This window comes from Hyla sarda, chromosome 5 (assembly GCF_029499605.1).
Source record: "Hyla sarda isolate aHylSar1 chromosome 5, aHylSar1.hap1, whole genome shotgun sequence".
NCBI lineage: Eukaryota > Metazoa > Chordata > Amphibia > Anura > Hylidae > Hyla > Hyla sarda.
This window is the reverse complement of record NC_079193.1, coordinates 259,594,195-259,609,548: the sequence shown is the minus strand read 5'-3', so window position 1 is coordinate 259,609,548 and position 15,354 is coordinate 259,594,195. Positions and strand designations below refer to the sequence as shown.

Below are 15,354 nucleotides of genomic sequence, written 5' to 3'. Positions count from 1 at the left end.
TCTTTCATTTTTAACAAGGCCTCTGTAAAATGAAAGAAGCGATCTGATTGGTTGTTATGGGCAACTGGGCAACTTTTCTTTGCACAGGTTTTGATAAATCTCCCCCATATGTTTAACCCCTTCCAGCAAATGGATGGTTATGAACGTCAATTTTACCTGTAACTTAAGGCAAATGGACGTTCATAAACGTCCAATACATTTTCTATCACCATGTCCATTGGCATGGTGATAGAAACGTCATCTCAGCTGTTCTGAACAGCTGACTGATGACACTATGCAGCTGGGGACCAATGGGAATGGTCCCCTGCTGCTGATCGTTGTCATTAGTCAGTCAGTTAGTGACTAATGACAAGGACTTGCGGGGTTCCGGGCTGATCGGGTCTCTGGTGACCCAATAGCCCATAAAATAGGGATGATCGGAGCTGTCAGAGACTGCCGCCTTGCTCCTATCCAGCAGTTGCCACCTCGCTCCTATCCCCTGCCATTGGTCGTTAGGATTAGCCAACCAATGGCAGGAGGGGGGCTGGAGGTTAAAGTTGAAATCCCCACTCTGCCCGCCCCTGGATGGGGGAAGATGGCGGCAGGTGCCGGAACTGGTGCCGGGAACAGCGATTGTGGCGGGATCGGGGGCAGGCAGCACCAGGACAGGCGGAGGCAGCAGCGAAGGCAGCAGTAAAGATCAGCGGTAAGTGATCTTCGCTGCTGCCTTCCGGGAGTTGCCAAACTACAACACCCAGCAAGCCCAGACAACCAAAGGCTGTCTCTTGGCATGCTGGGAGTTGTAGTTTTGCAACATCTGGGGGGCCACAGTTTGGAGACCACTGTGCAGTTGTGTCCAAACTGTAGCCCTTCCAGATGCTGCAAAACTACAACTCCCAGCATGCCCAGACAGCCCAGGCATGCTGGGAGTTGTAGTTCTGTAACATCTGGCCCTTCAGATATTGCAGAACTACAACTCCCAGCATGCCTGGACAGTCTGGGCATGCTTGGAGTTGAAGTTTTGCAACATCTGCAGGGCTACAGTTTGGACACCACTGCACAGTGGTCTCCAAACTGTGACCCTCCAGATGTTGCAAAACTACAACATGTCTTTCGGACGTCTGGGCATGCTTGGAGTTGTTGTTTTGCAACAGCTGGAGGCACCCTGGTTGGGAAACACTGAGTTAAGTAACAAACTCTGTGTGTTTTGCAACCAGTGTGCCTCCAGCTGTTGCAGAACTACAACCCCCAGCATGCACGGACAGCCAAAGGGCATGCTGGGAGTGTTAGTAGTATGCCTCCAGCTGTTCAAAGTCCCAGCATGCCCTTCAGTTGTCACTGCATGCTGAGAGTTGTAGTTTTTGCAACGGCTGAAGGCACACTGGTTGCGAAGTTTGTTACCTAACTCAGTGTTTCGCAACCAGTGTGTCTCCAGCTGTGGCAAACTACAACTTCCAGCATGCACTGATAGACAGTATATGCAGGGAGTTGTAGTTTTGCAACAGCTGGAGGCACACTGGTTGCGAAACACTGAGTTAAGTAACAAACTCTGTGTTTTGGAACCAGTGTGCCTGCAGCTGTTGCATAACTTCAACCCCCAGCATGCACGGTCAGCCACAGGGCATGCTGGTAGTGGTAGTTTTGCAACAGCTGGAGGTTTGACCCCCCCCCCCCCCCCCCCCCAATGTGAATGTACACACGGGCGGGGGTCTACAGCGAGTCTCTTGCTACAAGTTTGAGATGCATCAAATTTTCCGCCTCAGCTCAAACTCCCAGCGGGAAACTTGCTGTTGACCCCTGCCATGTGAGTGTTCCCTAAAAACACTACACTAACACAAAATAAGGGGTAACACTGTTTCCAAAACGGAGCCTCCAGCCTTTGACTGTCCAGTCACCCTGTTTGGGAAACATTGCCATTGGGTATTTTTGGTAACGGATGCAAGTGTAATTCTTGCATCCGGGTCCGTCACTATGCAAATCCCTTATTTAGTCCTCAAATGCGCATGGCGCTCTCACTTCGGAGCCCTGTCGTATTTCAAGGCAACAGTTTAGGGTCACATATGGGGTATTTCTTTACTCAGGAGAAATTGCCTAACAAAATTATTTTTTTTTTTCTCCTTTTACCCCTTAGTTGGGGTCTACTCCAGCATGTCATTGTAAAAATGTTTTTCATTTTTTACACTAACATGCTGGTGTTGCACCATACTTTTCATTTTCACAGGAGGCAAAATGAAAAAAAAGACCCCCAAAATTTGTAACACAATTTCTTCTGAGTACAGAAATACCTCATATGTGGATGTAAAATGCTCTGCAGGCGCACAACAAGGCTCAGGAGTGAGAGCGCACCATGTACATTTGAGGTGATTTGCAGAGGGGTGGCTGATCGTTACAGCGGTTCTGACATAAACATAAAACAAAAACACCCACATGTAACCCCATTTTGGAAGCTACACCCCTCACGGAACGTAACAAGGGGTATAGTGAGCCTTAACACCCCACAGGTGTTTGACAAATTTTCGTTAAAGTTGGACGTGAAAATGATTTTTTTTTATTTTTTCACTAAAATGCTGGTGTTATCTCATTTTTACAAGTGGCAATAGGAAAAAAAGCCCCCCAAATTTTTAACCCCATATAAATACCCCATATCTGGATGTAAAGTGCTCTGCTGGCGAACTACAGGGCTGTCACGCCCCCTCTATAGGCTTGCATTGAGGGGGCAGATTGTGACATCACACGGGGGCGGAGCCGTGACGTCACAATGCTCCGTCCCCGTGATCGACAGTAATCAGACCCGGAGCGAACACGCTCCGGGGACTGATTCTAACGGGATGCGGCGTGCAAGATCACGGGGGTCCCCAGCGATCAGACATCTTATCCCCTATCCTTTGGATAGGGGATAAGATGTCTAAGATGTCTAAGCGCCGGAGTACCCCTTTAAGTCAGTTTCAGATAAGTGGAATATGACTGCATTTTTGTGTTTGTATTACAACTACAAGTTGTGACTTAATGTCAGATCTACTGACCCATACTGACAGCATCATAGTGATCTACAGCAGCAAATATGCACCAACTGGTGCAATTTTGCTTCTTTGGATTTTAGTGCTGAATATAGAAATGTAAAATTATAGTACAGTGGTCACTCAACATACGATAGCCTCACATATGTGTCAACTTACCATAGCCTCTTAAGGGCCATCAAAAGTTGAATACAGCATCCACTTAAAATGCTTTCCTGCCTAATAATGTATGTTGGGTGCTAAAGCCACCTGAGGGAGCTACTTACTGACTTTTGACTGGTTAATAGACCTTCTTCCCTTTGTGTGCAACAGTTCCCTCACTGAAGAACAGTCAGTTACAATCAGTAGCCCTAGCATTTGTGCAGAAAGCTCCTGACTCACCACCACCATAGGGCATATGAGAATAGCAAAACAACTATAAGGGCTCTTTCACACGTACTATGTATTCTGCAGATTTTCTGCTGCAGATTCAGTCATGACTTACCAGCAGAAAATCTGTACATTTGAACATATTCTTAAGGGAGAAAGAAATAGACAGTTAAGCCCCCTTCACATGTTTATGGTGTCCGGTGGAGTTTCTCTCTGGCGCTGTGGAAAAACCCCTGGAGGGAAACTGATTGTACAACTGATCCCATTCATTTGAATGGGACAGTTCACATTCATCCAACGTCTCAATTTGGAAGCTGGACAATGGAACATTCTGCATGGGTGCCAGACAGACGAATGCATCTTGCTGTGTTCCCCTGTCTGACATACAGAATAATGAATGCTGGTTCCTAAACAACTAATACCTACTGATGCACATATGTTGTTGTGGCATCAGTTTCAGGGAGTTCAGGCTTATCCGGATGCTGGACATATGTGTACCCAGCCTAAAGGTACCCATGTACACTACCAGCCCACAAAAATAACGTATTATCTATCCACAGGATAGGTAGTAAATGTATGATCACTGGTGTTCCGATTGCTGGGACCCCATTGGTCAAGAAAACAGCGGTCTAAGAGTGCCCTGTATGAATAGAATGGTGCACCTGCATAACCACCACTCCAATTACTGTTTATGGCTCTGATAGTGTTAACCAAGCACTTTAACTATCTGCTTGAGTGGTATTGCTGGTGATTGGAGCAGTAGTCATGCAAACATACTACTGCCCCATTCAGCAGAGAGAGAAAGAGAGCAGTGGTCTAACAGTGATACTTCTAGAACGTTTCCAGTTGCTCCTTCTGACTATTTAAAGTAAGGATATGGTTTATCTGTACTATTTGTGTGTGTGTGTGTGTGGGGGGGGGGGGGTCTGTTTATTCATGTTATATTATTTTGGGTTGACATTTCAGAGCATTTGGAACCAATTATTAGTTTTCCATAGAGTTATGGGCTCAGCATACAATGGTTTCACACATACAGTGGTCATCTCCGATCCAATTAGTATTGTATGTACTGTATCATAATCTGTAGTTAAGGCTTTTGTGAAGCAAAAATCCACCACAATAACATTTTATTACGAAGTTGTTGAAGATTTTAACTTCATGATTAGGCTAGGGCTACACTGTGACTTTTGTAGTGTTATTTATTGATTTTAACTATTGATGTACAACTGCACTCTAAAATAATACATTCTTCTGCATGCAATGCTGTGGTCTACAGTTGTGTCATTCCAGCACAGCTGCATCCATGTATTTTATTACTATTAAAGGGGTACTCCGCCCCTGGCATCTTATCCCCTATGCAAAGGATAGGAGATAAGATGTCAGATCGCCGCGGTCCCGCTGCTGGGGACCTGGGGGATCGCCGCTGCGGCACCCCGCCATCATTACTGCACAGAGCGAGTTTGCTCTGTGCGTAATGACGGGCGATACAGGGGCCGGAGCAGCGTGACGGCATGGCTCCGCCCCTCATGACATCAAGGCCCTTCCCCTTAATGCAAGTCTATGGCAGGGGGCGTGACGACCGCCATGCCCCCTCCTATAGACTTGTATTGACGTGGGCGGGCCTTGACATCACGAGGGGCAGAGCCGTGACGTAACGATGCTCCGGCCCCTGGATTGCCCGTCATTACGCACAGAGCAAACTCGCTCTGTGCTGTAATGATAGCAGGGTGCTGCAGCAGCGATCCCCGGGGTCCCCAGCAGCGGGACCCCGGCGATCTGACATCTTATCCCCTATCCTTTGCATAGGGGATAAGATGTCTAGGGGTGGAGTACCCCTTTAATTGATCACGTGATCACCAGCCTAACTCACACTAATTTGTGTCAGAGAATGTAAGTCCTAGGCTAGGGATATAATCATAATCTACCAGATCCCTCCTGCAAGCTTCAGCAGCACTGTAAAAACTTACATAGCCTAAAATATTGCTGTCATTTAATGATGGCAAAAAAAAATAAAATAAATAAACTATTGACAGACCATACAGATACGTTTTGGGTACTTGAGTATTAGTACTGAGACCCCACTCCCCAGCACGCTAAGTTTCCTGACTTGGTGCTCAGTGATGAGGCATTGTAAATCAGAGTTATATAACATTACAATGTAAGCAGTATGAAGCTAGCAAGTATACAGCCATTGTGTGCCAGCATGCAACATAATGTGCCGAAAAAACACACAAAACCAACCAAAATCAAAAACAACCCAACAAATGGAGTGTGGCAGCAAATTTGCATACGAAATCTACACATTTATTAAGGCTTCCAACTAAAAAAAAAAAAATTGGGGAAAATTTCTGACCAAAACAAAGATGGTCTGAAATAAACCACATTACCCAATTACTTCACTTCTTACTCTTGGGAATTTTGGTTGTTTTAACTTTAAGTGTTTTTGCTCAGTACTAGGTTCCCGAGTTAAAATAACCACTGTAGACCACAGCATTGCATGCAGAAGAATGTATTATTTTAGAGTGCAATGTGTACAATTACTCATTTGGAAAGCAATTTAGAATTATTACTTTTCCTGTGTGTGACAAAAAATCCAGTGTGCACCAAAATTGTGGCAAACAAACATGAAAACAGTAGTAAATAAGTGAGGAAAAAACACATGAATTATTTAACCTACATATGCAACTGTACACTCTTAGTAAATGAGGGCCAATGTATGAACATAGTCTCATGGGAGGTGTATAACTTCTATATTTCCTGATCCCATAGAAATAGCAGCAGCATACAGATCTAGGTGGGAAGTGGTCTGGAAGCTTGCAGGAGGGATCTGGTAGGTGATGATTATATCCCTAGCCTAGGACTTACATTCTCTGACACACATTAAGCCAAGTAGCTATGTGTGAGTTAGGCTGGTGATCACATGATCAATTAAGAGTAATAAAATACATGGATGCAGCTGTACTGGAATGAAACAAAGTATGCCGTACAACAGTGAAGGTGCATGATATGGGCAAAAAAAAGGCGGTACAATGAAAATGTAAAACAAAGCATACTCACACGGCCTGGTTCTCCACCACTGCAGGTCTTCTGCTTCCATTCTGAATGCTTACTGCTACTTTCTGGTCCCTGTATGCATTATATCCACAGAAACTGCCTACTCAGCCTATCACTGACTGCAGCAGTTACCAGCCTTGGCCAGTGACTGGCTTAGTGGGGACGTTCTGTGGGAACAACATGTTACCGGAACCTGGAAGCAACAGTGGGTGGTGAAAAGTTTGAATCATCGGAATAGCAGCAGCAATGGATCATTGCAGGTGAGTATGCTTACTTTTATATTTTCACTGCACCATTCTTGTGTGGCAGATTTGTTGTGGATTTTCATTGCAGATAACTATGAAAATCTGCAACAAGATATACTACATATCTGCAGAATCAATTTCCTTTTATATGTGGTGTGAAATCTGGGGCAAACCTGCATAAAAATCTGCATATGACGCATGGGTTTTGGTACAAAATTGCTGTAGATTTTTTTGGTGATGCAGTATGTTAACAAACCAGAATAGCATAGTGATTCATTTATAAGCAATTTATTGTAAATTACTTAGTTGTCCATTACCTACATTAAGACAACTTAAAGGGGTATTCCGGGCAAAAACATCTTATCCCCTATCGAAAGGATAGGGGATAAGATGTCTGATCGTGGGGGGCCCGCCGCTCAGACCCAACCCCCCCCCCCCGCGATCTCCCTGCAGCAGCCCGCAGCTGCGTCTGCAGTTTCGGAAACCAACGGGCTTCCGAGACGGGGACGTGACGTCACGCCACACCCCCTCCATTCATGTCTATGGGAGGGGGCATTGCGGCCGTTACGCCCCCTTCCATAGAAATTAATGGAGAGGGCGTGGCGTGACGTCACGTCCCCGTCTCGGAAGCCCGTCGGTTTCCGAAACTGCAGATGCAGCTACGCATAAGGAGATCGTGGGGGGGTCCCAGCGGCGGGCCCCCCGCGATCAGACATCTTATCCCCTATCCTTTCGATAGGGGATAAGATGTTTTTGCCCAGAATACCCCTTTAAAGTTTGTAAAGTCTATATAAATGATGCATACTAATGTATTCTGGGTCTTTTGCAGAGCCACCTGTACCCATTGCACCGCCTCAACTTTCATCTGTTGGAGCAACATATTTGTGGATACAACTCAATGCAAACTCAATTAACGGAGATGGCCCCATCATTCAAAGAGATGTAGAATACCGTACTGCAAGTGGAACCTGGTCTGACATCCAGTCTGTGGATTCATCCAGTTATAAGATTGGACATCTTGACCCCGACACAGAATATGAAATAAGTGTCCTGTTAACTAGACCAGGAGATGGTGGAACAGGATCACCTGGACCTGCATTGAGGACAAGGACAAAATGTGCTGGTGAGTAGAAAATAAAGAATATTTGATTGCTGTAGTTAAAAGAGCTTTAGCTCCCTCCAATGTCATCAGTGTTAGTACATTGTGACCTTGAAGCCTTGCTGTATCCTGATGTATTTTATCATAAGATTTATAGCCAAAGATTATAGCAAGACCTAGTGTTTTAAATGAAGCATTATGCGTATTGTGCAGCATAATCTTAAGCCTCTCAATTGTTACAAGCCTTACGGGAAGAAGCAGGGGGGTGGGGGCACATACATAAATGCAATGTTGGATTACAGGAAGAATTTTTGTCTCTGGTTAAAATAATGCAATCCTAAATTATATGACTTTCATAGTGTTTAAGTGTTTCCTTTTATATACAGTAAGCTGAAAAATAGGTACAGCTGGCATAGTTCGAACAGCTTCTGAGTAATTCATTTTATGATCTGTAAAGTCCATAAATTAAAGATGCAATCCAGCGAAAACATATTTTTCCATCACTGTACCCCTCACCTGATTCTCACAATTTGGACTTTATATATATATATATATATATATATATATATATATATATATATATTGAACTCACTGCCTTGTAGTCCAGCCTCTGCTTTGCGTCTGATCAGCTGTCTTTACTTTCCAATGTCATTGCACTTTGTCTACCTCTATGCTGTTCTTTTTAACCCACGATGCATCAGCATAGCATCTCATGGGCATATGGAGCCAGAACCACTTTTGCCTGCTGGAAGGACACTGTAATAATCCTCACCTTTATATTTCCATAAATAAGCTAAGACAGAATAAGAATAGTCAGAGAGGCTGATGTGTCATATTTTCAAATTACATGTGTAAAAGAAGCTGTGTAATTACCAATAAGTGTGATAGGGGTGGCATTGCCTCCTGTGGAGAACTTCCATGCAGTTTTATCAGACAGGAGGTTCTAGTAGGTAAGATGGTGATTAAGTTGAAAGCACAAATGCCCATGTGATTTCCAGGGTGGGTCACCATAAGTTCACATGACCCAACTGAAGGAGTTCAGAAATTTTCAAAAAGTAAAACTAAATAACGAAATAACTAAAAAAAGGTAATATTCGTTCAGGTATAAATAAGGAATTATTATTTATACGGTAAATAAAGGGTGACTAGCTACATAATAAATAAATAAATAAATAAAATGCTAGAGTGCTTCTTTTGCCCTTAAAGAACAACTTACATTACACTTAAATAAGCATAGTCCTAGTTACGTTCTTTAATATAAAAATAAATAAAAATAAATCAAATATAATGGAGCATTCACCTCACCTTTCTGACCAAATCCACCCAGCAGACCATGTTTTTCAGTCTGAGCAAAAAGTCAGATACAGTAGGAATATGGCCCAAACATTGTCATTAAGTGACTCTCTTCGGGTCATTGGATTGAATAAGGTTAATGCCGATCTGAGCATAGATATGTTGGCAGATGATTTTGGGCTTCTCTTGATGGATCCATGCCACGGAGGCCAAAACCATCATGTGAATGCTCCCTAAGAAAGAAATTACTACAACTTTCAGAATGTATCGGGATCTTTAGACTCCAGTAAGACAAGTCATATACTGTAGAAGGATTTTGTCTTGTGTACTACGTATGCCAAATTCAGCAACATTGCAATATTTGTCTTAACTTGAACAAATTGTGCAACTTGTACTGAGCAATTCACTACTTTTGTGAGTATAGCATGCTCATCAGTATAATAAAGATATATGACAGCTAGGCTTGTATGTTATGTTTTCTTTGTGGTACTACTGCTATAATGGTATCACTATTGCCACTTGTTAATAAAATGTCACCATAATAAAAATGATTTGCTGTATATCAGTATAGCCTGTGACTTGTACCCCAGTTTAGCAGCTAAACCAATAAGAGAACCTTATGGACGAAGGCAAATGTTATCCCCCCCTCCACAAGGTTAACATATAATGATTGAACTGTCAATGCACAACTTAATGGACTGAAGTGTTTCAGCACAGTCAGGAGGTTTCTGTTCTGAGAACATAAGAAGGCAGAAAAATGATTCCTGGGCAGAGTTAATCTTATGCATTTAAAGGAAATGTACTTCTGGGGTAGCAATAATTTTAGTATAATTGTCTTTGTACATTTTCCAATGATTTTTATAGTACCCTTAACCCCTTCAGGACATTGGGTGTAAATGTACACCCTCACCCCGCTCCCATTATATGAAGAGCGCTCAGGAGCATTATGGCTATTAGAAAGCGAGGAGGAAAACACATACCGTAACTGCAAAAATGAAAAATCTGGATGCCCTTAATGGGTTAAGTACACTATTGAAAAGACAGGAGTGGTCTGTGTTAAGACTAAACTAATAGCAGTAGCCACCACACAGTGTGTCTCAATAAATATAACAGGTGTTATTGAGACACTCTAGATATTAAAAGCGGGGCAAAACTTTGTCCATGAGTTATGACCCTAGTGTTAAATGTAATTAAATAGTTTTGATTCTAGTGTCAGGTTTTAAAGCGCAACTGTCATGGAAATTATACCCCCCAGACTAATAACATGATAGTATAGATGATGATACGTGTAATGCAGCTGCACTTTTGGCTGCTGTTTATCACTCTTTATCAGCCGGAAAATAGTTTTATCGTGGGGTCAGCAACAGTCGGATAGGCGTGGCTGGGATCGTAATGCCCCACCTCCGCCATGCCTACCGCCTGTAAGTGAGCGCTGGACCACTGTGTGTGATTGACACACAGGTCCCCACCCCCCGATGTCCATGATGTGCGGGCCGGCGTGACTCCGCTGAGCCTATACATATGTGCACCTTTATGTTATATGAAATACAGTGCCCGTACTCCTCTTCTTTCTTCTCATGGTGCAGGGGACGCGCTGCTTCTGCTTTCACTATAGGCAGTGAGCTCGCTCCCTGCCTCTAGCACTGCGCAGGCGCACTGAGCTGGCGGCAGACAACGGGAGCGAGCTCACTGCCTGTAGTGAAAGCAGAAGCAGCGCGTCCCCTGCACCATGAGAAGAAAGAAGAGGAGTACGGGCACTGTATTTCATATAACATAAAGGTGCACATATGTATAGGCTCAGTGGAGTCACGCCGGCCCGCACATCATGGACATCGGGGGGTGGGGACCTGTGTGTCAATCACACAGTGGTCCAGCGCTCACTTACAGGGGGTAGGCGTGGTGGAGGTGGGGCATTACGATCCCCAGCCACGACTATCCGACTGTTGCTGACCCCACGATAAAACTATTTTCTGGCTGATAAAGAGTGATAAAGAGCAGCCAAAGGTACAGCTGCATTACGTGTATCATCATCTATACTATCTTGTTATTAGTCTGGGGGGTATAATTTCCATGACAGTTGCGCTTTAATAATGTTATTGACCTCCCTGATGCTACTAATGCACAATAGAATTAGGAGCTACCATAAGATGGGAAAGCCACATGCACTTACAGTAGCTCTTCAATGGTATTGGTTGGGAAAACACAGATCTATTGTCATATACACATCCTTTTTTCTTAATATAATTACAAAAAAGAACATGCAAGTGTAGTAGAAATCTGATGAAATCTGGTGGTTGTTATTTGGTACCCACTATTTGTTCCAGTTGTAAAGGGGAAATATATTAATTATGTGCTCTCCATTTAGATCCATGCACTAATACAATGCCTTCTGGTGGTATACTTTTAATTGTTCTGACATACAAATTTTTATAGCTGCTTACTAACAAGAGAAATAGTAAAGTACCAAAGAAGCAGGGCTCAAGTCCTGCGGGAAAGCATGAGAACGAAGTTCCTCCACTTTGTCCACAGTAGGAACACTGTTTCTGAAGGACCAGCCCTTGAGTGGAAACTTGGGGTTAGTTTGCAAACACTTTTTCAAGACTTGACCCCTGCAAATAAGTGAAAAAAAAGTTGACCAGTTGCCCATAGCAACTAATCAGATTGCTTCTTTAATTTTTCAGAGGCTCTTTTAAAAATCGAGAAGCAATCTGATTGGTTGCTATGGGCAACTGGTGAGCTTTTCCTCTGCACAGGTTTTGATAAATCTCCCCAATTATGTTTAAAATGCAGTCTAATTTGCTGGCTGCAGGTTATAGAGCGTGGGGCTGCCTGAGCAGATTGATATATAGTTTTGTGGGAAAATTGATAATTGATAATATGTCATTTATTCATGTATACCTCTGTGCACATGTGGGCGGTACTACTCAGTGATTGGCAGCTCTCTATATGCACACGTAAATATATAGCTATCTGTCACTAAGTAGGACCACCCACTTTACTGCTTAGCCCAGAATGAGATTTTTATGTGAATAATTGCAAGTAATAAATTGCAAGTTACCCTGAAACTTTTCACAGAATAAATTAACCAAGAAATAAAAATACCAAACAGCAAGCTATCCCCTCCAAAAAAATATTTTTGAGCTTTGTTGTGCTATGGTCACCACTATAGTGTCAGAAACTAAGCCCGCCTACATTTCCTGTATTCAGCCAGTCTGAACCTAGTCTTTAATATATCATTGATTGATTGTTAAAGGGGTTATCCAGGAAAGACTTTTTTATATATATATATCAACTGGCTCCAGAAAGTTAAACAGATTTGTAAATTATTTCCATTAAAAAATCTTAATCCTTTCAGTACTTATGAGCTTCTGAAGTTAAGGTTGTTCTTTTCTGTCTAAGTTCTCTCTGATGACACCTGTCTCAGGAAACGCCCAGTTTAGAAGCAAATCCCCATAGCAAACCTCTTCTAAACTGGGCATTTCCTGAGACAGGTGTCATCAGAGAGCACTTAGACAGAAAAGAACAACCTTAACTTCAGAAGCTCATAAGTACTGAAAGGATTAAGATTTTTTAATAGAAGTAATTTACAAATCTGTTTAACTTTCTGGAGCCAGTTGATATATATAAAAACGTTTTTTTCCTGGAATACCCCTTTAACCCCTTCCCGACCTATGACATACCTGTACGTCATGGGTGGCAAGGTGTTCCCGACCCATGACATACAGGTACGTCATGAACATTACTGCCGCTACTCGCGGCACCCCGCAGCGCCCGGTAAGATGGTGGCTATCACTGATAGCCAGCCATCTTACCGTGCGACCACGGGGGGTTTCATCCCCCACCCCCCCCCCAGCGATCACTGCTATCAGCTGGTCAAATCTGACTAGCTTATAGCAGCGTTTCGCTATGAAAATACTTAGCAGCGCGGTGTGTGAGTCCCGATCACGGGGATCGGGACACACACCGCTCTGCTAAGTGTCCCTGACCCGTCCCCCGACGTCACTTACCCGTCCGAGCGGTCCCAGCGTCCTCCATGCGGTCCCGGCTGCGCTGCGTCCCGGAGGTGAGTTTCCGGCAGCAGTGCGGCATCTTCATTGGCAGCAGTGAGATCGCCGTAAAGCGATCTCACTGCTGCCTCTGAGAGTTTCAAAACTGCAACTCCCAGCATGCCCAGACAGCCTTTGGCTTTCTGGGCATGCTGGGAGTTGTAGTTTTGCAACATCTGGAGGCCCACAGTTTGGAGACCACTGTATAATGGTCTCCAATCTGTGCTCTTCCAGATGTTGCAAAACTACAAATCTCAGCATGCTCAGTCTGTCCAGGCATGCTGGGAGTTGTAGTTCTCTAACATCTGGAAGAGCACAGATTGGAGACCATTATACAGTGGTCTCCAAACTGTGGACCTCCAGATGTTGCAAAACTACAACTCCCAGCATGCCCAGACTGCCCAAGCATGCTGGAAGTTGTAGTTCGGCAACATCTGATCCTTCAGATATTGCCGAACTACAACTTCCAGCATGCCTGGGCAGTCTGGGCATGCTGGGAGTTGTAGTTTTGCAACAACTGGAGGCACACTAGTTGAGAAACATTGTCCGTTTCCTACCTCAGTGCCTCCAGCTGTTGCAATTGTTGCAAAACTATAACTCCCAGCATGCACTGACAGACCATGCATGCTGGGAGTTATAGTTTTGCAACAGCTGGAGGCACACTGGTTTGGAAACACTAAGTTTGGTTGCAAAACATTTGAAAGTTTATTACTTAACTTAGTGTTTCCAAACCAGTGTTCCTCCAGCTGTTGCAAAACTACAACTCCCAGCATGCACGGACAGCCAAAGGGCATGCTCGGAGTTTGCAACAGCTGGATGTTTGCCCCCTCCCCCCAATGTGAATGTACAGGGTACACTCACATGGGCGGAGGTTTACAGTGAGTGCTGCAAGTTTGAGATGGCGCAAATTTTGCGCTGCAGCTCAAACTTCCAGCGGCAAACTTGCTGTGAACCTCTGCCCATGTGACTGTACCCTAAAAACACTACACTACACTAACACTAACCTAAAATAAAAAGTAAAAAACACTACATATACACATACCCCTACACAGCCCCCCTCCCCCCAAAAAATGAAAAACGTCTGGTACGCTACTGTTTCCAAAACGGAGCCTCCAGCTGTTGCAAAATAATAACTCCCAGTATTGCCGGACAGCCATTGACTGTCCAGGCATGCTGGGAGTTTTGCAACAGCTGGAGGCACCCTGTTTGGGAATCATTGGCATAGAATACCCCTATGTCCACCCCTATGCAAATCCCTAATTCAGGCCTCAAATGCGCATGGTGCTCTCTCACTTTGGAGCCCTGTCATATTTCAGGGCAACAGTTTTGGGACACATATGGGGTATCACCGTACTCGGGAAAAATTGCCTTACAAATTTTGGGGGGCTTTTTCTTCTTTAACCCCTTATGAAAAGGTGAAGTTGGGGTCTACACCAGCATGTTAGTGTAAAAAAATAAATTTTTTACACTGACATGCTGGTGTTGCCCTATACTTTTCATTTTCACAAGAGGTAAAAGGGAAAAAAGACCCCCAAAATTTGTAACACAATTTCTCCCGACTACGGAGATACCCCATATGTGGGCGCAAAGTGCTCTGGGGGCGCACAACAAGGCCCAGAAGGGAGAGTGCGCCATGTACATTTGAGGCGATTTGCACAGGGGTGGCTGATTGTTACAGCAGTTCTGACAAAAGCAAAACAATAAATATCCATATGTGACCCCATTTTGGAAACTACACCCCTCACGGAATGTAATAAGGGGTGCAGTGAGCATTTAAACCCCACTGGTGTATGACAGATTTTTGTAACAGTGGTCTGTGAAAATGAAAAATAAAATTTTTGATTTGCACAGTCCACTGTTTCAAATATCTGTCAAACGCCAGTGGGGTGTAAATGCTCACTGTACCCCTTATTAAATTCCATGAGGGGTATAGTTTCCAAAATGGGGTCACATGTGGGGGGGGTCCACTGTTCTGGCACCATAGGGGCTTCCTAAATGGGACATGCCCCCCAAAAACCCTTTCAGAAAAACTCACTCTCCAAAATCCCATTGTCGCTCCTTCCCTTCTGAGCCCTCTACTGAGCCCACCGAACACTTTACATACGCATATGAGGTATTTCCTTACTCGAGAGAAATTGGGTTACAAATTTTAGGGTGATTTCTCTCCTTTTACCCCTTGTAAAAATTCAAAAATTGGGTCTACAAGAAAATGCGAGTGTAAAAAATGAAGATTTAGAATTTTCACCTTCACT

At 43.9% G+C, this 15,354-nt stretch overlaps 1 protein-coding gene across 11 annotated transcripts in view; it reads left to right on the top strand.

Annotated features, from left to right (window-relative positions):
• The window catches only part of PTPRM (protein tyrosine phosphatase receptor type M), an 898,578-nt gene that overhangs the window by 366,149 nt on the left and 517,075 nt on the right, over positions 1-15,354 (top strand). For all 11 annotated transcript variants that reach the window (XM_056521605.1, XM_056521601.1, XM_056521594.1 and 8 more), the window contains one exon: positions 7,494-7,787. In XM_056521605.1, the coding sequence (XP_056377580.1) occupies positions 7,494-7,787 (294 nt within the window). The remainder of the gene's footprint in view (positions 1-7,493; positions 7,788-15,354) is intronic.